Genomic DNA, 26,092 nt, shown 5'->3' on the forward strand with positions numbered 1-26,092 from the left:
TGAGGACATCAGCAGCATATAGAAGGCCTTTGCTGACTCACACATGGGGACCCGGGGCCCTAACTGGGGATGCAGCCAGATCAAGAGCGCTCTATCTGGCACGTGGCAAGTCTCAAGTGTCAGCCGCTCTGTGCCAGGCTCCGTGCCACATGCTCCTCCTTCGTTGTTTCATTTCAGCCAAGGGTCCCCAAGCCCCAAGCAGTCTGAAGCCTGTTACAAACAGGCCGCAAGCGGGAGGTCAGCAGCAGGCAAGCGAGCAAAGCTTCATCTGCTGCCTCTCATCGCTCGCGTTACTACCTGAACAATTCCCCCCGAACACTCCATGCAAAAAGTGTTTCCCATGAAACTGGTGTCTGGTGCCAAAAAGGTTGGGGAGCGCTGCTTTAAGCCTCCTCTCAAACCTGTGACAGAGACCGTGTGATTAGCCCCACTGTACAGATGAGGACACTGAGGCTTGGAGAATGCCAGCTCCTGAGTAGTGGCCGCCCAGGAACAGTGTCCCCACCGGTGCCCAGCGCCTGGGCAGCATGCCCCCGCAGTCATTTCGCTCTCCTCCCCTCAGCAGGCCTACACTCCCTTGAGCTCTGTGCTCTTACCCCACGTTCCCAAGGCCAAAGCCCAGGATCAGAGCAGCCTTTGTGACTGCAAGCTGAGGAGCCTTAACCACCAGATGACACCTTGATCGGAGAGGCTCTCCCCCCAGGGAACTCTGTGTTCTTGGTGTCGGAAGACAGGCGTGGGCCCATACTGTCTCCCTGACGTGGGCAAAAGGCCCTGCTCGTGAAGAAGTGAGGGCCCCGGTGCCGCCCCCCACCCCAGCCCTGGGCCCGCTTCCAGCCCAGAAGCCCTTGGATGAGGCCTTAATGGAACCAGGATGCAGGCCCTTGTCTGCGGGGTCAGGCAGGGCTCCGCGAAGCGGCCGGATGGCCTCCGCGGCCCTGGCGGATGCTCATGGCCTCCCGCCTGCCCCGCGGCCGGCTCCCCGGGACCCTGTCTCTGCCCCGCTTGGCTGCCATCCACCCTGTTCGCGCTCCCTGCGCCCACCCCTCACGGCGGCTCTCGGCTCCCCTGCAGCCCTCACGCTCTCGGTGGTCGGCATGCCTGGGATGGACGAGGCCAACGCATCCCCCCGCCTCAGCCAGACCTTCCTCCCGCTGTCAGACGGCGACAAGAAGACGCTCAAGAGGAAGAAAGTGAACCAGTTCTTCAAGACAATGGTGAGCCCCGGACTGTGGGAGGAAGGTGGGGGGGGCGGGAGGAGGAAGGGAAAAGGGGAAGAGGGGAAGAGTGCTACGCGGACAGAGGAGGAGACGGGGCCCTGCGTGGGGCGCGCGTGCGTGTGCTACACCTGGGGTGCCCTCCAGGGAGGGGGGCCCTGCGTGGGGCGCGTGTGCGTGTGCTACAGCCGGGGGCCCCTCCAGGGAGGGGGGGACCTGTGTGGGGTATGTGTGTGCTACACCTGGGGGCCCCTGCAGGGAGGGGGGCCCTGCGTGGGGCGCGTGTGCTACACCTGGGGGCCCCTCCAGGGAGGGGGCAGGGCCCGCAGGGTGGGGACAGAGACCAGAAAGGCCCAGAGTGAAGTTCTCCTTATGGGCTCCAGAGGGCGCCCCTGAACAGGGTGGGCCCCGCGGGGCCGCAAGAATGTGTCAGAGGCAGTGCTGGGCTCCTGGGAACTCAGCACCTGGAACTGTCCTATGCCTGAGTTATCCTACGTTGCTCCTGTCAGAGCCACGGCAGCCAGGTGTCCTGGGCAGCTAAGAGTGCTTTTTCATTCTTTTGGAGGAACTTTCCTATTCAACTTACATTGCAGAATCCTACTATTTCAAAGTTAGTTTCCAAACCCTGGCTTTTCAAGTCCCTTCTCCCATTGTTGCGTCAGTCTGCTCCAGATGCAGGAAGGCACCCCAGCAGTTTGATCCTCAGGATCCATTAAAGCCAGACTCTGTGGCTGTAATAATCGCACGTCCCCTGTGAGTGTGCACTGAGCAGGCCCCAGGCTAGGCCCTTTCCAAACATGATCCATTTGACCTTCCTCTGTGCCTTTGAGAGTCTCATCAGGCACACGAAGTTGGGGAAGCAACCCGCCCAAGTTCACGTGGTCCCAGAACCAGCAAAGCCTGTGCTCTCACCACTGCAGGGCCCAGCCTCTCTGTCACGTCAACCAAGGTCACAGCCGCTCAGGCCCAATGGGCTCTGGCAGGGGTCAGCTCAGGGGCCCTTCTGAGGGGGACGGGGAGCCCTGCTTTGGGGCTCATGGGAACCCTGTCTCGGGCTGAGTCTGTTTATCCTCTTTTCCCATGTAGCTGGCTGGCAAACCTACAGAAGAAGGCAAGCCGACCTCCGACTCCACGTCCACCGACCTGTGAGATGCTGCTGACCACGGCCATGCCTGGGGAGACAGGGATGGGGGCCTCTAGAGTCGGAGACAGGCAGTGGGACGTTGATGCCTCAGAGTGGGGAGCCCGTCCACCAGTGGCCTGCACTCAGAAAGCCCGGCTGCTCGGGCCCCACTGCAGTGGTGATGGACGCAGCATCGCCAGGCCCACGCACCCAGGGGCTGGGTGATGACGCCCCGTTTGGACTCTTAGCCACACAAGCAACCACCAAGGATGCCTTCTCCCAGAATGTCTCCCCATCATCCTGGGCACGTGTTTTTACAGCCCAGTTTATTAGATATAAGGAGCTATATTTTTGAGTGTGTGTTTCATTTTCTAAGTCCTAGCACTTAACAGAACAGCTCTTAAATATTCTTTTATTTTATTTTTGGTTAACAGTTTTGTACTTTACATTTTTAATATAACCAGTCTCTTTTCTAGCTGACCATCTCCAAAGTGTTGCTTTTTCTTACTGACAATAAAAATGATGCAGTGATTCAAGCAAGCCTCAGTACATAGATCCATCAACCGAACGCCTCAGGCCCAGGACTGGACTGGGAGCACCTGGGGATGCTTAGGAGACAGGCAGGCCCAGGGCCTCCAGTGATGTTATGAAACCTGGCTCTCACCCATCCCAGTGAAAATCTGCCTACCTCGCTCATACTACCCCCACGAATCTTCTCCAAGAATTCAGTTCATTTAAATACTATTTTATTTTTGGTTAATGGTTTTGTACTTTATGTTATTACCTAGAGGGAGAAACCAAGGCACAGAGACATGATGTGAGCTAAGACCACACACTTGGTACATGGAACAAAACGGCAGGGATCAAACCGCTATCTGGGGACTTCCCTGGTGGTCCAGTGGTTGAGAGTCTGCCTTCGAATGCAGGGGACGTGGGTTCAATCCCTGGTTGGGGAACTAAGATCCCACGTGCCATGGGGCAGCTAAGCCCACAGGATGCAATTACTCAGCTTGGGCGCCTCAACTAGAGAGAAGGTCACGCACCACTGCAAGATCCTGCACACGGCAACTAGGCCCCACACTGCCAAAGATGCACAACTGAATGAGTGAATAGATACGCCGGCAGCTGGGCCGGAAGTTGGCTTCTACCCAGTGCTGCATCTTGGGCACCGGCACGCCTAGGCCAGCTGTCGCCGGTGTCCACCCCATCCTTTCCGGCAGCCACCGCCTCCCCTCTCCAAGCCCCGCCCTGTTGCCTGGTCCAGCTTCTACTCTCTGCTCAACAAGGCCTCCAGCGAGTTCTGTCCTCGTGGTAATGAGGGGTCGGGCTGCACTGTGAGCGCCCTGAGGTGAGCAAACAGTGCCCAGAGGTCTGGAATCGGGCTGGATTCACCTTGCAAAGGGGCAGGGGAGTGCATGTGAGCAGAGGAGGGTCCCTGAGGAGCTGAGGAACTGGGCCAGCCTGAGCATCTTCATGGCTTCACGGCCTATGAGTGGCAGGTGGAGAAACTTAGACACTGCGTAGAGGAAGACCCTTGGAGCGGTGAGACCCGGAATGAGAGACATTTCAGGGTGTGATAACAAGGGTTTCCAGGGAGACAAGGACCAGCCCCAACACCAGTTTTTCATAGGATTTTGCCAGAGGCGGACTCAGGAAGGAAGAGTAGGTCAGGTGAGGGACAGAGGCATTGGTGGTTAAGTATTCGTCCCCTGTGACAGGTGGGGCAGGGAGGTCAGGACAGAGTGCAGGAGAGGCAAGAGCTGGTACCATGAAGACGACTTCCATAAAATATTAATGTCTGCTGTTCACTGAGCGGTTCATAATAAATAACCCTTATAATAATCAGCTGTTAACCCAAATTCTTATAATAATAAGCACAATGAACCATACTGTTTTTCTCAGACTTAACTCTTAATGACTTTAATGGGAAAATTCTTAAGATAGTTGGATTTGGTTATTTTTTACTATTTATAAAATTGGGGGGAAAGGAAGTAGCTTTTATGAAAAATATGTCCCAGTGGCAGACTCCCCAAATTCACACAGAGTTTAAAAAGAGTTTAAAATTAAACACAAATAACATATTTGGTGTTACATGTAATTAAAAAATCTAATCTAAAATTTACACCAATGTAAAATTACACCAAACTAATACTTGGGACAACAGTAGATTTCCATGAACAGGTGTTGCCTAGTTTTGTTAAGTGAGCACATTTACTCTTGAGCAGGTGTGGTTTCCAGGGGTCTTAGGATCTGCTGTCAGAGTGGGTCACATGAAGATCCATCCAGCTGGACCCTGAGTAAGCATACTGACCCTGACCCTGACCGTGGGACAAGAGATGAGAGCCGGTGATCCCCGTGCCAGCCACACAGGCATCAACTGATTTCTTTATTTTTTTAAATTATTTATTTTTCACTGTGCTGGGTCTTCATCGCTGCAAGCAGGTTTTCTCTAGTTGCGGCAAGAGGGAGCTACCCTGTAGGTGCGGCGGTGTCTCTTGTTTTGGATGGACGCTAGGGCGTGCTAGGACATGGAAGTGCGTGCAAGGGCGTGCGGACTCGGCAGCTGTGGCTCACGGGCTTAGCTGCCCCACAACATGTGGGATCTTCCTGGACCAGCGATCAAACCCGTGTCCCCTGCATTGGCAGACTGATTCTTGAGCTTTAAAATAAATTCATTAAGTTAAAGAAATGTGAGCACTGATTGCTGATTTACTGGGACACGTGGGAGAGTCACTGCTGTGGCAGCACTCACAGCCTGTTCTCCCCGCCACGAGTATGACGTGCTTGGTCCAAAGCTCTGGAGAAAGCTCCATCCCCTCCCTCTAGAGGCTGTGGGCCCCCAGGGAAGTCAGGCGGCACGCTGGGCACCACCGCAAAGCGTACCAGGTGCGAGCGCCCAGCAGTGGAGGCTGTCTGCCAGGCGGGGTGAGAGAGAGGCGGAGCGGTCCACACGGAGAGCAGGAAAGGCAGGCACTTGCCGGCAGTCACGTGACGGTCACGTGGCCGCAACCCGCGGCGGCGGCGCGGAGAGGAGGTGGGGCGTGGGGCCGTGGGACGGGAGAGCTCAGCCCGGTGTGGGCTGGGTCTGGAATGCCAGGCTGGGCAGCTGATATTTTGAGAGGCAACACGCTTGAGTACCTACTATGTGCCAGGGACTGCTCTTGGCAATTTGCACTTAAAATAACTGTTGGACTCTCACAACCCCCCCTCTGAAGTATAGACTATTATCGGGTCTCAATTTAAGTTAAGGAAACAGGCCCAGAGAGGCACAAGGATTTGCCCTGGGTCATCCAACTTGGAAATGGCGGAGCGGAGACTTTATGTTTTGGGCTCCAAGGAGCAGGCTGTCAACTGGCATGATTCCAAAGGATAGTAGGCAGGCCATGACCTGATCCCCAGCCCACTGGCTCCCTAACCTGGGTGTGCACTGGGGTTCCCTAAGAGGGCTGTGCCCAGCACCACTTGGGCCCCACAAGTCAGAGTCTCTGGGGCACAGGCCTGGGAAGACTGCATTTTAATAAGCTCCATAGGTGGGACCCATAGGCAAGACCTGCAGAGCAGGACCTTGAAAACGACACAGCTTTGCCCCCATGTGCTAGATGGAGAAACAGGCCTAGAGCGGCCAGCAGAGCCCACAGAGTCCTGAGTGAAAAAGGAATGAGTGACCCAACCCAGAAGAGCCGCTGCCCAACTGCTGTCCTTCCCCAGGGATGAGGGGAGGGGACTCCTTGTTGAGAAGACTGTTTCCAGGTGGATCGCAAAGGCCACTGGTGATACAAGACGGCATGTTCAGTGGATGCGGCCACAGCTTCCCATACCTTTATACTAGCTTCCTGCTGCTGGTGTCACAAACAGTCACAAGCTTAGTGGCTTAAAACAACACAAACTTGTCTACTACTGTTCTTGAGGTCAGAAATCCTAAACCAGTCTTGGGGTCAAAATCAAAATAAGAGTTAGGCTTCCCTGGTGACTCAGATGGCAAGGAATCTGCCTGCAAGGCAGGAGACCCAGGGTCCATCCCTGGGTTTGGAAGATCCCCTGGAGAAGGGCATGGCTACCCACCCCAATATTCTTGCCTGGAGAATCCCATGGACAGAGGAGCCTGGTGGGCTGCAGTCCATGCGGTCACAGAGTCAGGGATGACTGAGTGACTAACACACACACACAAGATGATAGTTAGTTCCTTATGGAGTTTCCCCTGGCTGTTTCTTTGCCTCTTCCAGCTTCTAAAGGTGGCAAGGCATTCTTTCTGCATTCCCCGGCTTGTGGCCAGATGGTTCCAGTCTCTGATTCCACTGGTACATCTCCTCCTCTGTGATTAAATCTCCCCCTGTCTCCCTCTTAGAAGAACACTTCTGATTACAATGGGCCCACCTGGATCATCCAGGACAGTCAGTCTCTCTGGTCGTCACTTAACCCCGTCTGTAAATTTCCTTTTATCTTGGAAGAATTCACAGATTCTAGGGATTTGGAAATCATTATTGGGGAGGGGTCATTGTTCAGCCTGTCACACACATGATGAGAAAAATCACTCCCTTTTCAGTTCTCTTCAACGCTTTTGCCTTCTCCAAGGAAAAAGTCCCTGGCTGGTATGTTTCATCACCTCTCTAAGACCTGCTGATCTCACATCCTAGCAAAGAGTGAGCAAGCTCAGGCTGGTACTGCCTCAGTTTCCTCATCTATAAAATGGGGATAATTATAGTACACCCCCAAAAAAACAAAATTGTGGTGAGGACTGAATGAGATAACAAGTTAAGGATTAGGGCTGTGCCCAGCATGATGTGAGCTCTAAAAAAAATGCCAATTCTCCCTATTTTATTTATGGCAAGTGATACTGATTTCTGATAAACCATTCCCATAAATCATATGGAACTTCTCTTTAAATTTATTTAGCAGGAAAAAAAAAGAAATGTGAGAGCTGATTTAAAAATTATAAGTAATTGAACTGCAGACACTGCATAGAGATGGGAAAATCAGGAGGTTGTAAGCCTCCACATTGTGCGACTCCGACAGTGTCCTGCACACACACCCAGAGCTACTGCTGTGGAGACAGTTGGTTAATGTCTTCTAATAAGTGAAAGAATGAACTAGTATTGCCAAGCATCCCTTGAGAGGCATTTCCTATATTATCTCATTCAGTTCTTGCAACAGCCCTTTGAGGGAGCTAACCCTGGTTATGCTCATTTTTCGTACAAACAGAGACTCAAAAATTAAACCACAACAAGGCACTCAGAATATATAACTGGAGGAGGCAAATCTGAATCCAGATCAGTCCAACTGCCCCCTCACCCTTACCCCGGGCTGCCTTCTAAGGCATTTTGCCCCATTGCCACCCCAGTTCTCACTATTTCTTTCACAGTAGATTTAAAGTGTTTTTTTCCAGAGTCGGGGGCATGATTCCTCCATGAAGCTGTTGCTGGTCCTGTGAACCCTTTTCTTTATTTAAAGGGCTCAGAAACCCTGGGCCACTGACCCGACAGGTCACCCAGTCTCTGCACTCGGCTCCCTGCTTTTAAATAGATGGCCACCAGAGGGCGGTGTTGGCTCATGTTTCTCCAGCCTCACGCTCACCAGAACCAGAGCTGCAGAGAGGGACCAGCATGGGGCCAGACTCCCACTTGGAGTCAGAAGCTCCTACTGGGGGCAGAGAAGCCAGCAATGGGAAACCCCAAAGTGCACTGAGACACAGCGCTGGTGAACTGCCGCGGGACGGGACAGGAGGCCCAGAGAAAGCAGCTCATTGCCCCGGCAGAAAACCGATCTCCTCTCCCCATTTATAGATGAGGAAACTGTAGCACAGAGTTTAGGCTGGAAGCCCACTCCCCATCCTGACCAATCCTCACCCTGTCAGGCTTCCAGAAACCCTGGAACTCAGGAACTGTTGTGTTTTATGTGCAGAAAGGAGCAAGAGCCCTAGCAGCCAAACCTGTGAAGGAGGAATCCAGAGGAGGTAGGGAAGTCCACGGGCTGAGGGCCATGTAGTCCCAGCTGCTGGGCCACGGGCCTCTCCCCTCACCCTCAGGCTCCCGAGCCCCTGACAAGCGCTCACATTCATTGAGCATGTGCTATGTGCCCGGCATGCAGTCCTCGGAACAACACTCGGGGGGAGTTGCCTTTCCCCCTTTACAGACGAGGACACTGAGGCCCAGAACAATCGGCTGCTCTCTGAGATATTACCGTGACTAAGGAGTGGCGTCAGGATTGAGACCCAGAAGTCTGGCTCTGGAGCCTGAGCTGCCTGCTCCCTGCCTGGCCCTGTGCTCCAGGTTCAGACCCCGCTGCCTCCTGGGCCTCCGGTTATTCACCCTGCTTGGCCTGATTCCCCACGTTCCTCCGCCCCCGGAAGGTCAAGGCCAGAGGTGGTGTCCCCGGTGGGTGGGGCCTGTGCACGTCTGCACTTCCTGCCGGCTCTGGGCCCTTGTGGGCTCCCGGCCCCCAGAGCACGTGGCTGACGGCTGGGTGAAAGCTCCAGAAGGGACGAGGCCTTCCCCCTCCCACGGCCCTGCCCTCAGTGTCCAGGTTTGCCCAAGGGGAGAGCCAGTAGGAAAACCCTGACTGGAGAGGGCAGACCCTGCTCAGCCTCGCCGTCAGAGCTGTCCTCTGCTACCAGGGCGCCCTCCCCCTCAGCACAGTGCTGCCGCGTCCTGGGCAGATAAATGCGCGCGCGATCACATCGTTTTTCATGCAAAATCCACCTGAGGCAGGTTCTCTGTGCAGCTCCGTTTAATAGATAAGCAAACTGAGGCCTTGGGAGATCAAGAAAGGTAGTCAAGATCACCCGGTTAACAAACAGCAAGTCGGGGATTTGAACCCGGCCCCACCCAACTTCAGAGTCGTGTTTTTCATGTCCTATTGCCTTGTCCCAGGTATCTCAATCTGGGGTTCAGAATACATGGCCTCCCTCTGGATATGTAACATGCAAATATGTCACAGTATGCAAACTGAAGCTCCGCATCCCTGGATGGTTCAGGCCCTGCCTGTCCAACCTTGTACTATTTTCCCTGAAGCAGGGCAGCCATATCTTCTCAGGCTTGGATTTCCGCCTCTGGGAAAACTCGAAAAGCCTAAAATAATTTCATCTTCAAAAGGACCATTGTTTATAGAGATGCTTGGCTCTTTTCCCAGAAGCCCTGGTATGGGTTGATGGGGGCTTCCCAGATATAGCCCCCAAACCCCCTGGGGTCCTACAGGCAGCTCCCGGTACCACCTGAGGGCTGAGGCAGTGCTTGTGGAGTCCGGCGTGAGGACTCTGGGGCTGGGCTGAGTGCCCTAGACCTGAGTGCCCCCGTGGGGAGGTACGGGAGGGCGTGAGAGGCTGGGCTCCTTGGCCGCTGGCCGCCTGGGCGGGTGCCTCTGTGTGGGGGAGGCCTTATGACATGCCGGTCTTTCTCTGATTTCCCGGGAAAGGAACTGGGGCGCAGGTGCGAGGGGAGGCTCAGGTGAGTATTCCTCAAAAACACCTCTAAGGAAGGAGACGCAGCAACAGGCAAAGGGTGGACTAAGGGGTTGGGAGACAGGGTCCAAACCCAGCTCAACCGTGACCTTGTCACGTGCCTCGGGGTCCCTCTGACCATCAGCTGCCGACGGTGGGATCTGGCTATAGAGCTGATATCTCCACCAAGTATCCCACCCTTCATTGCTTCATCGTAAATCCCCACTGGCCACACTCACTGCTGAGAAAACAACTCGAAAGGTAGCAAACTCGGTGATGAACTGTACGTATCAAGCGTATGTTGACTTTTATATAATAAGTAAAATTTGAGGGCATCTCTTTCCACCATGTGAAACGACTTACATTGATCACGTCATAGAATCCTCACAGCAGCCACATAAACTTGTGGCATTACTCCCACTTTTACCTGAAAAAACAGGCCGAGGAAAGTTAAATCACGTGTCAAGGCTGCACAGCTATTCAGTGGCGAGGCTGGATTTGAACCCAGATCCTTCTGGGCTCAGCACCGGTGCCTGCAGTCTCTCTTCTCTAGTGCCTATGCTGGCCTTTTATATTTAACCTCCAAAGCAAATCACCCGTGTGCTTGCCTTTCTCTAATCATGTAAATTAGGGACTATAGAAAGCAACAACAAAATAATATCTAATTCCCTATCTTGAAATAATAATCGACAGATTGATTTTATGTTTACACAGTTCATGTACATGTATAATATGTATTTTTGCAAAACAATCAGGCTATTTTGTAGCCTGTTTTCCCCATTATTAGAATGTAGTATTTTCCCATATCATTAAATACAATCTATTTTTCATAGCTGCATATTATTTCATCATTCAGAAAATACTGTTTTTAAAAAAAACCAATCCCCTATGGTTGGACATTCAGGTTAGTTACAGTTTGTTATACCTATAAATAATGCTGTGGGGGTAGTTCTTGCTCTGCTTGATTCTGCAGGATGAATGATCAGGAGTGACATCGCCAGGCTCATTGTCGGGCTTTGGGTCTGTGTTAGTGGACTCCAATGTGACTGTCCTTTAAAAACTCAGGGCCCTGACCTCAGCAAGCCTGGTAGAGAAACTCTAAACAAAATTGTGGCCTCCTTGTCTTTGCTCTTCAGAAAGAAAGGACAAAGGCGCTGCTCCCAAGCCTCACCTGGGCAATCAGGCCCTTTCTGACCCACACCTCACTCACTGTCCAAGGTGAGGAGAAGTGGTTCCTCAGGCCCTGAAGGAGCTCTCCCACTCAGGCACCCAAATCATCCTCTGGGCAGCAAGATGCTGATAATGAGATTCATTCGATGTCACTTAGGTCTTCCGAGTGAACCCGACGTGGAGAGTAGAGACACAGGCAGGGAGGATCCTCCAGCTGGGACAGAAAGCAGCCTTCTATGGACTTCCCTGGGGATCCAGGAGTTAAGAAGCCAAGGCTTCTTAAGGCGAGGGACTCGGGTTCGGTCCCTGACCCAGGGAGATTCTGTGTGCTGCAGGCCTCTGAGCCACTGAGCTCCGCAACCAGAGCAGCCCCTCGCCACAGCTGGAGAGAGCCCAGGGCAACAGCGAAGACCCGCATGCCAGAAAAGAAAGAAAGTAAGCAAAGAAGCTTTCTCTTTGGCCTTGGAGACATGTGGGGTCTGCAGGAAGAGAGAGGAAGTTGAAAGAGTCTTGAGAAGGAAGTAGAGGCAGGAGGGCCGGAGGGAGGTGGTGACCAGAGAGATTGACGTGAGATTTTCTCCCATTTCTGACCCCAGAGAGAAGTCTCCAGGTGCTGCTAGAACCTGCTCAGGGGCAGCTCGTTGTGCTCTGAGAAGGGGAACCCACTCACTCCCCAAGCTGAGGGCCTGCCCCGGGATGAAGGGGCAGCTGAGACAAGTCGCCTTCGAGCACCGGATAGAGAATGAGGCCCAGGGAGGTGGACGGACTGACCACGAGGCACAGAGGAACCAGTGTGGACGGGGCCCCTGCTTCTGGAGCCCGAGGCGGAGCAGGCTGGGGAAGAATGACCCAAAGAAGGTTCTCCTCCTGGCCTCAGCCCCTGGGTCCTGGGGGACTCTGCAAGCCGAAACACGAAAGGACTTGGATCAGATAAGGAACCAGAGCCTGCTTTGTCCCTGCAGCCAGCAAGAAACCAGGAGAATACAAGGTCTCTCTCACTTTTCTCCTGCAGTTCCATTCATAGCCTCTTCCTTTTGCTGCTATTTTTATGAGCCTTGCTGCTGCTCTGGGAGAATCCCCAGGTCTTTCTCTATGTGTGTGTGTGTGTGTGTGTGTGTGTGTGTGTAAGGAGGTCACCCATAATTGACTGCCCTTTTTGAACCTGGCCAGAGGCTCTTCTGTTTCTCCAGCGCCAGCTTCTCTCCTGGAAACTCCAGAAAACGTGTCTTCACTTCAGAAGACCTCAGACTGTGGCTTCTGATGAAGTGTCTCCTCCAGTCTGGGTGAGGGGTCAGGATGCGAAGAAGAGGGAGACAGAGGGGAAGGGGAAGAGACACAGAGACGATGTGAGACAGACAGACAGACACGGACAGCAAAAGGAAGCAGGGGAGAAGCAGAGATGGTGAGGACTTAAGCGGGAGGAGACGGAGGTAGAAAGACCTGGAAACAAGCTGAGAGAGACAGGGACTGCCAGGGAGGGAATCGCAGACAGCTCCGTGCCAGAGAGAAGGGAAGGAACAAGAGTGACTTGCGGAGAGGACAGCAGGACAGCCCAAGAAAGCAGGAGGGCAGACAGTTCAGGAGAGGAAGGGGAAAGGGCAGCAGAGAGGCAGGAGGAACAGGGGCAGGTGACGAGGAGACAAACAGAGGGGAGACAGCAGCAGAAGGAAGGAAAGAGGGAGGGGCGCCCGTGTCCTGGCTGCTAGGAGCCGGGAAGCCGGCCGAGCGTGTCCTGCGGGCCCGCCGTGGCCGTGGCCGCGGGGAAGGGCCCTCGGGCGACCCGGGGGAGGAGGGAGGGGCGGGCCGGCGGCGACGCCCCGGGGTGGGGCCGGCCGGTATAAGCGCAGCCTGCCCGCACCTGGCAGGGCCAGCTCCCAGCAGGTGGAGGCGGCCAGCCCGGCCCAGCATGAGCTCCTTCGACCTCCCGGCGCCCTCCCCGCCCCGCTGCAGCCCCCAGTTTCCCAGCCTTGGCCAGGAGCCCCCCGAGATGAACCTTTACTACGAGAACTTCTTCCACCCCCAGGGCGCACCTAGCCCGCAGCGGCCCCCCTCCTTCGAGGGTGGCGGGGAGTATGGGGCCGCCCCCAACCCCTACCTCTGGCTCAACGGGCCGGCCGTGACTCCGCCACCCTACCTGCCAGGCGGCAGCCCCTTCCTGCCCCAGGCCTACGGCGGCGTGCAGAGGCAGCTGCTGCCCACCGGCATGCCCACGCTGGGGGCCGGCGACCTGGGCTGGCTGCCGCTCCCCTCGCAGGAGGAGCTGATGAAGCTGGTGCGGCCGCCCTACTCCTACTCGGCGCTCATTGCCATGGCCATCCACGGGGCGCCCGACAAGCGCCTCACCCTCAGCCAGATCTACCAGTACGTGGCCGACAACTTCCCCTTCTACAACAAGAGCAAGGCTGGCTGGCAGAACTCCATCCGCCACAACCTGTCTCTCAACGACTGCTTCAAGAAGGTGCCCCGCGACGAGGACGACCCAGGTAAGGGGGCCGTGGGGGCAGGGTCATCCCCCAGGAAGGCTCAGTCCTCCCGGCACCCCATTCTAGGAAGCCCTGAGGGGTCCTGCCCCACCCGAGGCCCGGGGTGGAGGGGCGGTGGGCAGAAGGAGTCCGCTGTAAAGGTGCACCCTGCAGGCAGATGTGCCGCTGACCTCTGCGTGACCTCCGAGCCTCGGTGTTCCCATCTGAAAATCAGGACCAGGGTAATAGTCGCTCTGCCAGGCTTGTGGGCAGTGGGCTCATGAGGTGATGCACTCGAGGGGTTTGGTGCTGACAAGAGCTCCATGGACTGCGGTGTCTGTGACCATTGATTCAGACCCCAGCATCCAGCGTGCAGAGACTCTTGTGGGGGTGGGCGTGGTGACTGCTGGAACTACACAAAGCCACGTGCACTCCAGGCCCGCTGGGGAGGGACCAGACATCCATGGGACAGCCACTCGGGGCCACCTTACGCCGTCAAGCCCTGCAGGGTGGCTCTTACTATCCTCACTTTATAAGCTGAGGAAAGTAACAGCCAGAGGTGAAGCACCCTGCCCAGGGTGACACAGGAGGATGTGACTGTGAGGGAGCAAGCGTCTGAATGGAGGTCCCTCTCACACCAGGGTGTGAGCTGTTCCTGTATAACGAGCAGTTTCTAGAACTTAGAGACAGGTGTGTGCTTAGTCACTCAGTCGTGCCAGACTTTTTTCGACCCCGGGGACTGTAGCCCACCAGGCTTCTCTGTCCATGGCATTTTCCTGCCAAGAGCTGGAGTGGGTTGATCTTCCTTTTCCAGGGGATCTTCCCAACCCAGGAATCAAACGCAGGTCTCTGGCATCACAGATGGATTCTTCACTGTCTGAGCCACCAGGGAAGCCCATAGAGATGCACAGAGGGTAATATATTGAATGCTCGTGTATCCATTTCCCAGAATTAAAGTGCCCTCCTGTCACACCATGGGAAGCCAGCATACCTCTCAGAAGAATCCCACTCCCACCCACTCTGAGGGTCGTGAGGGCAGGACTGTTGGTCCTACAGAGGAACGCGAGCGTTCTCCCTTCAGCTGAAGATGTGGAAGGCAGGGTTCAGATTGTCCCTCCCGGGCACAAATCCCTTTCACACGTCTAGCATTAGCCCTGTCTCACAGCCAGCCTGAGGAAGAAGGGGCAGGCCCAGGGGGCCCACTTCTCAGACTAGGAAACCCAGGCCCGCCCCAGGTCCCCAGTCTGAAGCTGGGACTCAAGTCCACCGTCGGAGTTCATGCTCAGGACCTTCAGAAAGCCCTCTGTTTCTCCCTGAGTTCTCTTTCCCATCAGCAATGGAAGAAGCCCCTCCCTTGCCTTGGCCCCAGTACTCGAACCTCTTGAAGAGCCCACACAGTAAACTCCTTCGTGGCTCAGGCCTCACTCTGCACTCCAAGCGTGCTGAGGAGTGAGGTGGGGGCTTGAGTAATGATCCGTGTGGTGTGATGCATGCTGAGTCTGTGGCATTTCTCTTCTCTGCCTTTCTGCATCTGTTACCTTCGGTTTTAGCTTATGACAAACAAGGAGGAACAGAAGCAAAGTATTGGCTCCATCTCTGTACTTACCCTCTCCCACTCTTGTGCCAGGCAAAGGGAATTACTGGACCCTGGACCCCAACTGTGAGAAGATGTTCGACAATGGAAATTTCCGCAGGAAGAGGAAGAGAAAATCAGATGTCTCCTCCAGCACGGGCTCCATGGCCTCAGAGAAAACGGAGGCTGGTCTCCTGGCAGGCAGCCCCAAGACCGCAGAAGCCCAGGACATCTTGGACGGTGCTGCACCGGGCCCCACCGGCTCCCCGGAGAAGCAGCCAACGCCGCCCCCGCCAGGCACCCCGTGCCTCAGCAGCTTCCTCTCGACCATGTCAGCCTATGTGAGCGGGCCGAGCCCTGTGAGCCGCCCCGCGGCCACCACGCCGGGACTGAGCCTGGAGCCCGCTGACAAGGGGGTGCAGAACTCGCTGAGCTTCAGCTCCTATACCCCCCTCACCAACATCAGCGGCCCTGCGGGCGGGGGCGAGTGGGCTAGCCCCATGCCCAGCAATGCTCTGGGCTACGGGGGCTCTGTCCTCAACCAGTTCAGCTCCCCCTTCTATGGGAGCGTCAGCACGAACAGCGTCCTCTACCCCAGGGAGGGCACTGAGGTCTAGAAACTGAGCAGCTCCTGAGCCAGGCCCGACGGACATGCCGGGATCCTCCATGCCGCTGCTCCAGACCTCTGAATCGCCCAGGCACACACAGGAGGCTCAGAGGAGTTCATCGTTTTTCTGGAACGTTGTATAAACCTTGTGTGTATCACATATCCACCCATACAGCCCAACCAACTTTGCAGTGGAAATGTTGGTGCCTGCATGACAGTAACCACCCTGGCCATTTATTGAGCACTGCTGTGCTAGGTGCTGTATGAGGTTCTTTGAAGGTATGATTTCACTTTCTATTTCCAGCCACCTTGTGAGGGTCATATGAATCTACCCATTTAACAGACGAGAAAACTGAGGCTCGAGGAAGTTAAGTCCCTTTCCCTGAGTCATGCAAACTAGGAAGTCATGCAAACTAGGAGCAGGGAGTCAAGTGCAGGTTCTGGTGACTCCCCTCAAAGTTTGCGCCAACAGAGGCAGGAATGGAGGGATTGGTTGAGCAGACAAGGAAAGTCAGTGTGGTGAGTTGATGATGGCAAACACATCAAAATCTCTCCACTGCCTTCCAGCCAGCCATCACATTTAGTACCAGCCCTGGGTACATCTCGTCTTGGTCCAGGCCTTTACTCTGTGGCCCACAACTTACCTGCCAACACTCCTTTTGCTACTACTCAAGAGGGGAGCCCAGATCCCTGGCCCTGCTGGACCGTGTGCCTAACCTCCCCGCACAGAGGGAGATTGCCTCCCCAGCCCCATAGACCCGGAGCCGGGCAGGGAAGGGAGGAGTGTGCACCTCAAACTCCCACCCCTGCTCCACCCACTGGCAAAATCTTGTAAAGCCCAACTTCCTGTGTGCACGTCATGGACCAGTGAGCTGGAGGTGGCTGAGTCTTCCAAGAAAAACAAGGGCAAATCAGTGAATCCTTTTTCATAGCCCCGGAGGGGCTTCAGACCGCCACAGAGGGGTCCACGCGGGCAGCTCATGGGGTCTTTTTCCTGTTTTTATATGTGCTTTACATACCAGTGATGCCGCATCACAGCACACCCTGGGAAGTGATTTTGTTTTCTTATGTTCTTTTTAATTAAAAAAAAAAAAAAAAAACTACATGTGTCCCTTCCTTGTGAGCTTTCCCATCTATTGAGTTGACTCAATATGGAGCCAAGTGCAGCCTGGAGCTAAAGGCTTTGGGGACAGGAGGTGGAGAAAGCACAGGTATCAGTCTCTTTCCCTCCTTCACACTGACATAGGGACAAGACAAAGGTCCTCAAAAAAAGAGGGGAACTTGTGGGACTCAAAATCTGGCCTGGGATTACAGCTCATGCAATCATCACCCCCACATTATGATCACATAACCCCACCCCCAACAGCCCTGTGCAGGGAGTGGAACTAACCCCATCACTACACAGACAAGGACGTTGAGGGTCAGAGTGGTCGAGCAAATTTCCTCAAGCCCTCAGCCAGTCCCTGCCCATGTCTACTGACCCCGCAGTAGTCATGGCTGGCTGTAGCGCAGCCTCAGAGGTGGCTCCCTAGTCAGGCAGTGACAACAGTCCTGTTGGCTACGGTTCACTGAGGGTTGTCGGCAGGCACTGGGTCAAGTGCTATGCAGAGGGAGCTTCTGAACTCACAACAGTTCACATGTACAGACCCTGGTGAGTCACTTGGGTGCCTGGCACAGTGACCGCTAGAGGACTTGTGCACAGAAGCTGGAGGTCTTCTAGTTGAAGAGACCTCCTCAGATATGCTTGCGTCAAGCCATGCCAAGCAGCTCTCTCAGATTCTGGGAGGCCATCTTTCCCTGGAGTAAGAAAAGTTTGTTGCTCTGTCGTGTCTGGACTCTTTGTAACCCCATGGACTGTAGCCTGCAATCCTCTGTCCATGAAATTCTCTAGGCAAGAATACTGGAGTGGGTTGTCATTCCCTTCTCTAAGGGATCTTCCCAATCCAGGTATCCAACCTGGGTCTCCTGCACTGCAGGCAGATTCTTTTACTGTCTGAGCCACCAGGGAGGCCTAGAGTTAGAGGAGGTGGTAAATAATGCTGTTGATGATAATAATAATAAAAGTATTCATTGTAGGTTTACTATGTGACAGGCACTGTGTTGGGACCTGAACTGCCTTATTGCATTTAATCCTCCAAATAGCCCACTACAATCAATACTATTATCTCCATTGTACAGATGAGAAAATGGAGCCTTAGAAAGATTCTGTAATTGGTCAAGAACCCACAGCCAGGATTCAGTACAGACCATCGATGCCATGGCTGAAACTTCTCCGCTGCACCTGGTGCTGGGGAGCCCTGGACTTAGCATGAGTGAGCAAACCAGGAAAAATGAAGTAAAGGAAAAGCTGGCCTCCTTAAAAACCTCTCATATTTTCCCTGGGGAATCCTTTTCCACAGAGAGACAGAATTCTCCGGGCAGAAGAGGCAGAGGCAGTCCTGGCTGAGGAGGTAAAGGGAAGGGATACAGTTTCAGACCGTAAAACAAACACACTTGGAACAAGCTGACCCCTTGCTCAAGATAAGGGACACCAGAGGCTGGGAGAGGCGGGGACTCCACAAACGTCTCCAGGGGGATGGAGTCAGAGGCGGAGTTGGAATGCAGGTCCCTGAAGCCCAGACTAGGATGCTTCATCACGCTAGATCCCACTGCCACCAAATATGCCCACAGTCTGCGGTCTCCATGAATAAGCTCCGGGCCCGCTCTTCCAGCCTCTCTCCTCCCCTACGAAGGGTCTGCAAGGCGTGCAGTCTGGGCAAGGCCCCTGCCTGTGAAGGGGCCCAAACAGAGCCCAGCCTCTCCCCTGGGAGGGAGGCGGATGTTGAGGACTGAGGACCACAGTCCTCGGCCCCCATCCTCCTCGGCCCAGAAGGTAATGGGCACGGCAGTAAAGGGAGCGTCTGCAGGGCGCTGGCAACTCCTGTCTGGGACTGCGCGGTTCCTGTCGGCAGCACCGGCAGCTCTCAGAGGGCAGCGTGCACTGCTGGGGCGGGACCCGGTCAAACGGGGCTCCCCAGTCAGCGGCTGCATTCTGCTTCCTGCCCTCTTTTGGTTCTCTTCCTCTGAGAAGAAGTGGGACCTGGAGGGAGGGAGGGAAGGAAGAAAGAGAGGGTAAGGGAAGGAGGCAGGGAGGAAAGAGGACTGGTCATCCACAAGCACTCAATCCTGCGGGTGGACTGTGGCCTTCTCAGCCTCCTACAATTTGGCTCTACGTTAAAGACATGTCCTCCAGCACCAATAAAAGTTCCGAGAACCGGGCTTCCTGTGTGCTAGAGACCCCAGGAAGGCTGCATGGAAGAGGTGAGACAGGAGCTGAAGGATGGTTAAAACGAACTAACACAAGCATTTTCAAATAAAAGGAGACCAAGGGGATTTGTCACCTGCAGACCTGAACTCGAGGAAGCTGTTCAGACTGAAGGGAAACAATAGCACCGCGAACTCAGATCCTTCAAAAGGAATGAGGAGCATCAGAGACGGTACAAATTCTGGGCAAATATTATTAAAGTCTTCTTTCTCTTCCTAATTTATTTAAAACACCCAAGACAGTTTGAAAAAAAAACCTGTAACATTGTCTTGTAGAGTCTAAAATGTATGTAGGTGTATATAGATTTTCAAATGGGAACTTTACTATAAGGAATAGGGTTTTGTGGTAAATGGATCTATATAAGTGCAAGGGTTTTTTTCCTGCATAATTTGTAGAAGAGGTACAACCTTAATTCTAAATAGACTGTTAAGGAAAGTTAAGGAAGTCATTATAATCTCTAGAGCAAATAATGCAAAATAATGCAAAGAAGTGGAAATAAAATGCCAATAGATTAACTAAAATAGAGCCTTTAAAAATATTCAAATAATTCTTTAAAATACAGAAACTGCAAAACACCTGAAAAACTTAAGCAAACAGAAGAGGAAAGATAAAATAATAGATCTAAATCCAGTCACATCAGCAACTATATTAACTGTTAATGAACTGAACATTGCAGTGAAACGGCAGAGATTTGTGGGGTTAATTAAAGAGGAGAACTCAACTGTAAGCTGTCTATAGGAGAGAGGCTTTAAGCAGAGAGGACCCAGGAGGGTTAAACATCAATGGATGAAAAGAGTAAACACAAAAAGCAGATGATGCTATTAGATAAAATAGACCAGAAGACCAGGCATATTATCAGAGGAAAATGGAACTTCTTTTAAATTAATTTTTATTGGAGTATATTTGCTTTACAGTGTTAATTTCTGCTGTACAACAAAGGCAATCAGCTACACACACACCACACACACACACACACACACACACATATATATATATATATATATATCTCACATCTGTTTTGTATTTTCTTCCCATCACCACAGAGCACTAATTTTCCTGGGCTACACAGTAGGTTCTCATTAGCTATCTATTTTATACATAATAGCGTATATATGTCAATCTCAATGTCCAAAAAAGAGGAAACTAAGAGAAGTGAGAAATAAATTCAAGGGATTAGATCTGACAGACAGAGAACCTGAAGAACTATGGATGGAGTTCCGTGATATTGTACAGGAAGCAGGGATCAAGACTATCCCCAAGAAAAAGAAATGCAAAAAGCCAAAATGGTAGTCTGAGGAGGCCTTACCGATAGCTGTGAAAAGAAGAGAAGTGAAAGGCAAAGGAGAAAAGGAAAGATACACCCATTTGAATGCAGAGTTCCAAAGAATAGCAAGGAGAGATAAGAAAGCCTTCCTCAGTGATCAATGAAAAGAAATAGAGGAAAGCAACAGAATGGGAAAGACTAGAGATCTCTCCAAGAAAATTAGAGATACCACGGGAACATTTCATGCAAAGATGGGCACAATAAAGGACTGAAATGGTATGGACCTAACAGAAGCAGAAGATATTAAGAAGAGGTGGCAAGAATACACAGAAGAACTGTACAAAAAAGATCTCCATGACTCAGAAAACCACAGTGGTGTGATCACTCACCTAGATCCAGACATCCTTGAATGCTAAGTCAAGTGGGCCTTAGGAAGCATCACTACAAACAAAGCTAGTGGAAGTGATAGAATTCCAGTCGAGCTATTTCAAATCCTAAAAGATGATGCTGTGAAAGTGATGCACTCAATATGCCAGCAAATTTGGAAAACTCAGCAGTGGCCACAGGACTGGAAAAAGGTCAGTTTTCATTCCAATCCCAAAAAAAGGCAATGCCAAAGAATGCTCAACTACCACACAATTACATTCATCTCACACACTAGTAAAGTAATGCTCAAAATTCTCCAAGTGAGGTTTCAACAGTATGTGAACCATGAACTTCCAGATGTTCAAGCTGGATTTAGAAAAGCAGAGGAACCAGAGATTAAATTGCCAACATCCATTGGATCATGGAAAAGGCAAGAGAGTTCCAGAAGAACATCTATTTCTGCTTTATTGACTATGCCAAAGCCTTTGACTGTGTGGATCACAGTAAACTATGGAAAATTCTTCAAGAGATGGGAATACCAGACCACCTGACCTGCCTCCTGAGAAACCTGTATGCGGGTCAGGAAGCAACAGTTAGAACTGGACATGGAACAACAGACTGGTTCCAAATATGGAAAGGAGTTCGTTATGGCTGTATATTGTCACCCTGCTTATTTAACTTATACACAGAGTACATCATGAGAAACGCTGGGCTGGATGAAACACAAGTTGGAATCAAGATTGCCCAGAGAAATATCAGTAACCTCAGATATGCAGATGACACCACCCTATGGCAGAAAGTGAAGAAGAACTAAAGAGCCTCTTGATGAAAGTGAAAGAGGAGAGTGAAAAATTTGGCTTAAAACTCAACATTCAGAAAACTAAGATCATGGCATCCGGTCCCATCACTTCATGGCAAATAGATGGGGAAGCAATGGAAACAGTGAAAGACTTTATTTTGGGGGGCTCCAAAATCACTGCAGATGGTGATTTCAGACATGAAATTAAAAGACGCTTGCTCCTTGGAAGAAAAGTTATGACCAACCTAGACAGCATATTAAAAAGCAGAGATCCACCTAGTCAAAGCTTTGGTTTTTCCAGTAGTAATGTATGGATGTGAAAATTGGACTGTGAAGAAAGCTGAGCACTGAAGAACTGATGCTTTTGAATTGTGGTGTTGGAGAAGACTCTTGAGAGTCCCTTGGACTGCAAGGAGATCCAACCAGTCCATCCTAAAGGAGATGAGTCCTGAATATTCATTGGAAAGATTGATGCTGAAGCTGAAACTCTAATAATTTGGCCCCTGATATGAAGAACTGACTCATTTGAAAAGACCCTGATGCTGGAAAATATTGAAGGCAGAAGGAGAAGGAGATGACAGAGGATGAGATGGTTGAATGACATCACCAACTCAATGGACATGAGTTTGAGTAAGCTCCGGCAGTTGGTGATGGACAGGGAAGCCTGGCATGCTGCAGTCTGTGGGGTCGCAAAGAGTCGGACATGAATGAGTGACTGAACTAAACTGAACTGAACTGAAGAGAATTTATAACCTGCAGACCTAAACTCAAGGAAATTGTTCACCCTGAAGGGAGATGATAGTATTGGAAACCCAAATCTTTCGAAAGGAATGAGGAACATCAGAAATGATAAAATTCTGGGTAAATATTATTAAAGTCTATTTTTGCTTCCTAATTTCTTTAAAATATATAAGCCTGTTTGGAAAAAAAAAAGTAGAGCATGTATGTCAATCCCAGTTTCCCAGTTCACCCCTCCCGCTCTTCCCATCTTGGTGTCTATGCGGCATGTATGTCAATCCCAATTTCCCAATTCATCCCTCCCGCTCTTCCCATCTTGGTGTCTATGGGTTCTCTCTGTCTGTGTCTCTGTATCTGTTTTGCAAATCAGATAAAAAAGGGGCACTTTCAAAGTGATGTCAGCTCATCAGATAGACAAATATTACACATGGAAAACCTTTATGTGAAGCAAAACTGACAGAATGAAAGGGAAAAGTAAACAATTTCACAGTCTTGGTTGGAGGATTTAACACTTCTCTATCAACAACTGATAGAATAAATAGTCAAAACAATCAGTAAAGACATGAAGGGTCTGAACAACACTAGCAACCACCTTGGCCAAATGGATATTTCCGGAGCACTGCATTCGATAGTGCAGTGCACATACTGTTTTCCAGGGCAGATGGTATGTTCACCATACGCTGGGCCATGAAACAGGTCTCACAGAATTTAAAAGGATTTAAAACACTGTGCTAAGTGGAAGGTACCAGACACAAAGAGCATTAATAAATACTTACATAAATATTTATATACAATTCTAGAATAGTCAATCTATATGACATAAAGCAGATCAATACGGGCATACTTCAGAAATACTGTGGGTCTGGCTCCAGACCACCAGGATAAAGCAGATACAGCAATAGAGTTTTGGTCACATGAATTTTTTGGTTTCCCAGCACATATAAGAATTACGTTTACATTGCACTGTAGTCTATTAACTGTGCAAAAGTGTTACATCTACAAAAACAATGTTTATACCTCAATTTAAAAATATGTTACTGATTGTAAATGCTAAGCTTTATACGAGCCTTCAGTGAGTCTTAATTTTTTTTGCTGGTGGAGGGTTAGCAAAACATCATGCAGAGACAGGATGTAAGCAAATATTGCTGGAAAAATAATACGATAGACTGGCTTGGTTCAGGGTCGCCACAAACCTTCATTTTGTAAACATATCTGCAAAGCACAATGAAATGAAGAGCAATCAAACAAGGGAGGCCTGTAGTTGCCTAGGGCTGGGGGAGGGCAGAGGTGAAGGTTGGTTGGGAAGGGACCCCAGGGAACTTTCTGGGATAATGGAAACATTGTATACCTTGATTATTGTGGTGATGACATGGGTGCATCTGTTTGTCAAAGTTCATGGATCTGTACACTTAAAATATGAACATTCTACTGCAGGTAAATTATACCCGAATGAAGTGGATTAAAATTAAGAGAGACTTTTGGAATGTATACCAGGAAGTGACAAAGCTGGTTAGAATGCTAGTTGAGACTGGTTCCAGGACACTGAATTAATTTAGTTGCCAATATTTAAAACCTGTGAGATTTCAGGCAAACATAAAGACTTGGGCTTCTCTGAAAAGGAAGAAGCTCTGGCAATACTAAGACAAGAATCACCACCACCCCCGACCCCGCTGCCACTCTGTCCCTCCTGTGCCATATTCTTGCCCCCCACCAAACCGTGGCTGGAGCAGGGTAGCAGTTGCTCCCTTTAGACGGAGCACTGGCTTTCCAGCGACCTTGCAAACTTCACTTGTGTGAGTGACCTGTCTAGCCCTGGATGCCTTTGAGTTTGTGACCCACTGACCGGAGTGATAGAACTAATCCTCACTTTTTATGTAATTTAGCCCCTAGAGCTTCTGTATGTATCCTCAGCATCTGACTCTCATCCCTACCAGGCTCAGATGTATGGTTTCAGTGTTATATTAGAGAACGTTGTGTATATTATCTTACGAAATCCTCAGAACAACCCTACCAAGCAGATCTTATAATCACCCCCAATATGTAGCTGAGAAAGCTGAGACACAGGGAATAATTAAATACATGTCCATGTTTACGCAGGCACTAAGTGATGAAGCCATATCCAAACCCAGAGCCATCTGATGTCAGGGCTTATGCATTTCCCAGGAAGTCCCGCTGGGCAACTCCAGGAAGCAGGCTTCCCATGGAATGCCATGGAATTGCGTGGGCTCCAGGGGGCGCCACTCACACAGGACACAATGTAAGTGGTGCCCTCTTGCGTCTTGCAAAACGGAAGGGTAGGGTAGCCAATGGAAGAGGGGAACTCCCTTTAACTTTGGGAATTTATCTCTGTCAACGAAATTTCCCCTATTGCCTACTATGAGCCAGGCGCTGATCTAAGTGTAGGAGACATCAGTCTTTTCAGTTCAGTCACTCAGTCATGTCCCTGACTCTTTGCGACCCCATGGACTACAGCATGCCAGGCTTCCCTGTCCATCACCAACTCCTGGAGCTTGCTCAAACTCACGTCCATCGAGTTGGTGATATCATTCAACCATCTCATCCTCTGTCGTTTCCTTCTCCTCCTGCCTTCAATCTTTCCCAGCATGAGGGTCTTTTCCAGTGAGTCAGTTCTTCACACCAGGTGGCCAAAGTATTGGAGTTACAGCTTCAGCATCAGTCCTTCCAATGAACATTTGGGACTGATTTCCTTTAGGATTGTCTGGTTGGATCTCCTTGCCATCCAAGGGACTCAAGAGTCTTCTCCAACACCAGAGTTCAAAAGCATCAATTCTTCTGTGCTCAGCTTTCTTCACAGTCCAACTCTCACATCCATACATGATCACTGGGAAAACCATAGCTTTGACCAGGTGGACCTTTGTCAGCAAAGTAATGTCTCTGCTTTTTAATATGCAATGAGCAAAGTCCCTCTACTAATGGAACTTACCTCCTAATGGGAGAAACAGCCAGTTAAACATAAGCAGGTTATGTAATTACATGAACATCTAATATCATGCCAGTTAATGATCATCACTGTGAAGCGAGCTGAAGCAGAGTCAGGGCTCAGCAGTGACTGGGGACGCTATTTAAAAAGAGGAGGTGCGAGAAGTCTCTCTCAAGATGTGGCATTTGAGTAGAGACTAGGGAGTGTGAAGGAGCTAGTCCCACAAAGAACTGGAAGAAGACGAGTCCAGCAGGGCAACGGGAATAGTCAAGTGCAAAGGCCCTGGAGAGGGAATGAGCTCTCGGCACCTTTGATGTTAAGGACGAGACACCAGCAGGACCTCACAGGCCTGGGTGATAGTGTGGGTCTCATTCTATCTAAAGAGGAGAATGGTGGGGCAAGAATTTTTGTAGGGGGAGAGATGGACGAGAGTAAGCTCGGGGCTCTCTGAAGGGTTATCATAGAGCTTAGCACCCACCCCTGGAGCAGCCCGCTGTCCTCCTGAATGTGTCTGTCAATTAAAGTGTGCCCAGCAGTGCTTCTCATTGTGATTGTTTTTTCCAAAATACAGGTGTCGAGAGCCTGGCTTCCAGCAGGATGGCAATGACACCTGCTCTGGTTTCAGTAAATCCTTCTTATGCAAAATTCCAGCTCCATCTCAGTCACCAAAGCCTCTGAACCTTTCCACCTGAGTCTCTGGGTGTAGCATGTGCCAGACAAAGAGGGAAACAGTGTCGCTGAGTGAGGCGGCGAACAAACCCCAGCCCTGCCAACCACTTACCCCTAGGTGAACTGGGTGAGTCATTTCTCTGCTCCGTACAAGGGGGTTACACATGCCTCATTTCCAGAGTGGCTCATGGTCATTGATCAAGAGCAGTTGTTTTTTTTTAATGTCTCAATTTTTAAAATTTATTTGTTTATTTATTTTTGGCTGTGCTGCTGCCACAGAAACTCATTCTGGGTAACAATAGTTGAAAAAGGACACAGGGGAAGGGTCTTGAGTGGCTCAAGGATTAAACATAGGACCGGGGAACCAGGTGCCTGAGGAAGATAGATGCCAAGGAGGACCATGTGCAGGAATGACAGTCCAGGTCAG

General features: G+C 51.2%; 2 protein-coding genes across 2 annotated transcripts in view; both read left to right on the forward strand.

Annotated features, from left to right (window-relative positions):
* DOCK2 (dedicator of cytokinesis 2) overlaps window positions 1–2,876 on the forward strand; it is a 458,208-nt gene extending 455,332 nt beyond the window's left edge. The window contains exons 51-52 of the mRNA XM_070774484.1: window positions 1,075–1,217; window positions 2,304–2,876. Of these exons, the coding sequence (XP_070630585.1) occupies window positions 1,075–1,217; window positions 2,304–2,366 (206 nt within the window). The 3' untranslated portion in view covers window positions 2,367–2,876. The remainder of the gene's footprint in view (window positions 1–1,074; window positions 1,218–2,303) is intronic.
* Window positions 2,877–12,832: 9,956 nt separating this feature from the next.
* On the forward strand, window positions 12,833–16,627 carry FOXI1 (forkhead box I1). Its single transcript, XM_019982736.2, has 2 exons — window positions 12,833–13,425; window positions 15,032–16,627. The coding sequence occupies exons 1-2, from the start codon at window positions 12,849–12,851 to the stop codon at window positions 15,592–15,594; spliced, it is 1,140 nt and encodes a 379-aa protein (XP_019838295.2). The 5' UTR covers window positions 12,833–12,848; the 3' UTR covers window positions 15,595–16,627.
* The last annotated feature ends 9,465 nt before the right edge of the window (window positions 16,628–26,092 follow it).

Source organism: Bos indicus, chromosome 20, assembly GCF_029378745.1.
Source record: "Bos indicus isolate NIAB-ARS_2022 breed Sahiwal x Tharparkar chromosome 20, NIAB-ARS_B.indTharparkar_mat_pri_1.0, whole genome shotgun sequence".
Lineage (NCBI taxonomy): Eukaryota > Metazoa > Chordata > Mammalia > Artiodactyla > Bovidae > Bos > Bos indicus.

Excerpts from the sequence above, each read along its gene's own strand:
- FOXI1 (XM_019982736.2), top strand. The coding sequence starts at position 12,849 with ATGAGCTCCTTCGACCTCCCGGCGCCCTCCCCGCCCCGCTGCAGCCCC. Across the intron at positions 13,426-15,031 it reads CCGCGACGAGGACGACCCAG|GCAAAGGGAATTACTGGACC; the intron begins GTAAGGGGGCCG and ends CTCTTGTGCCAG.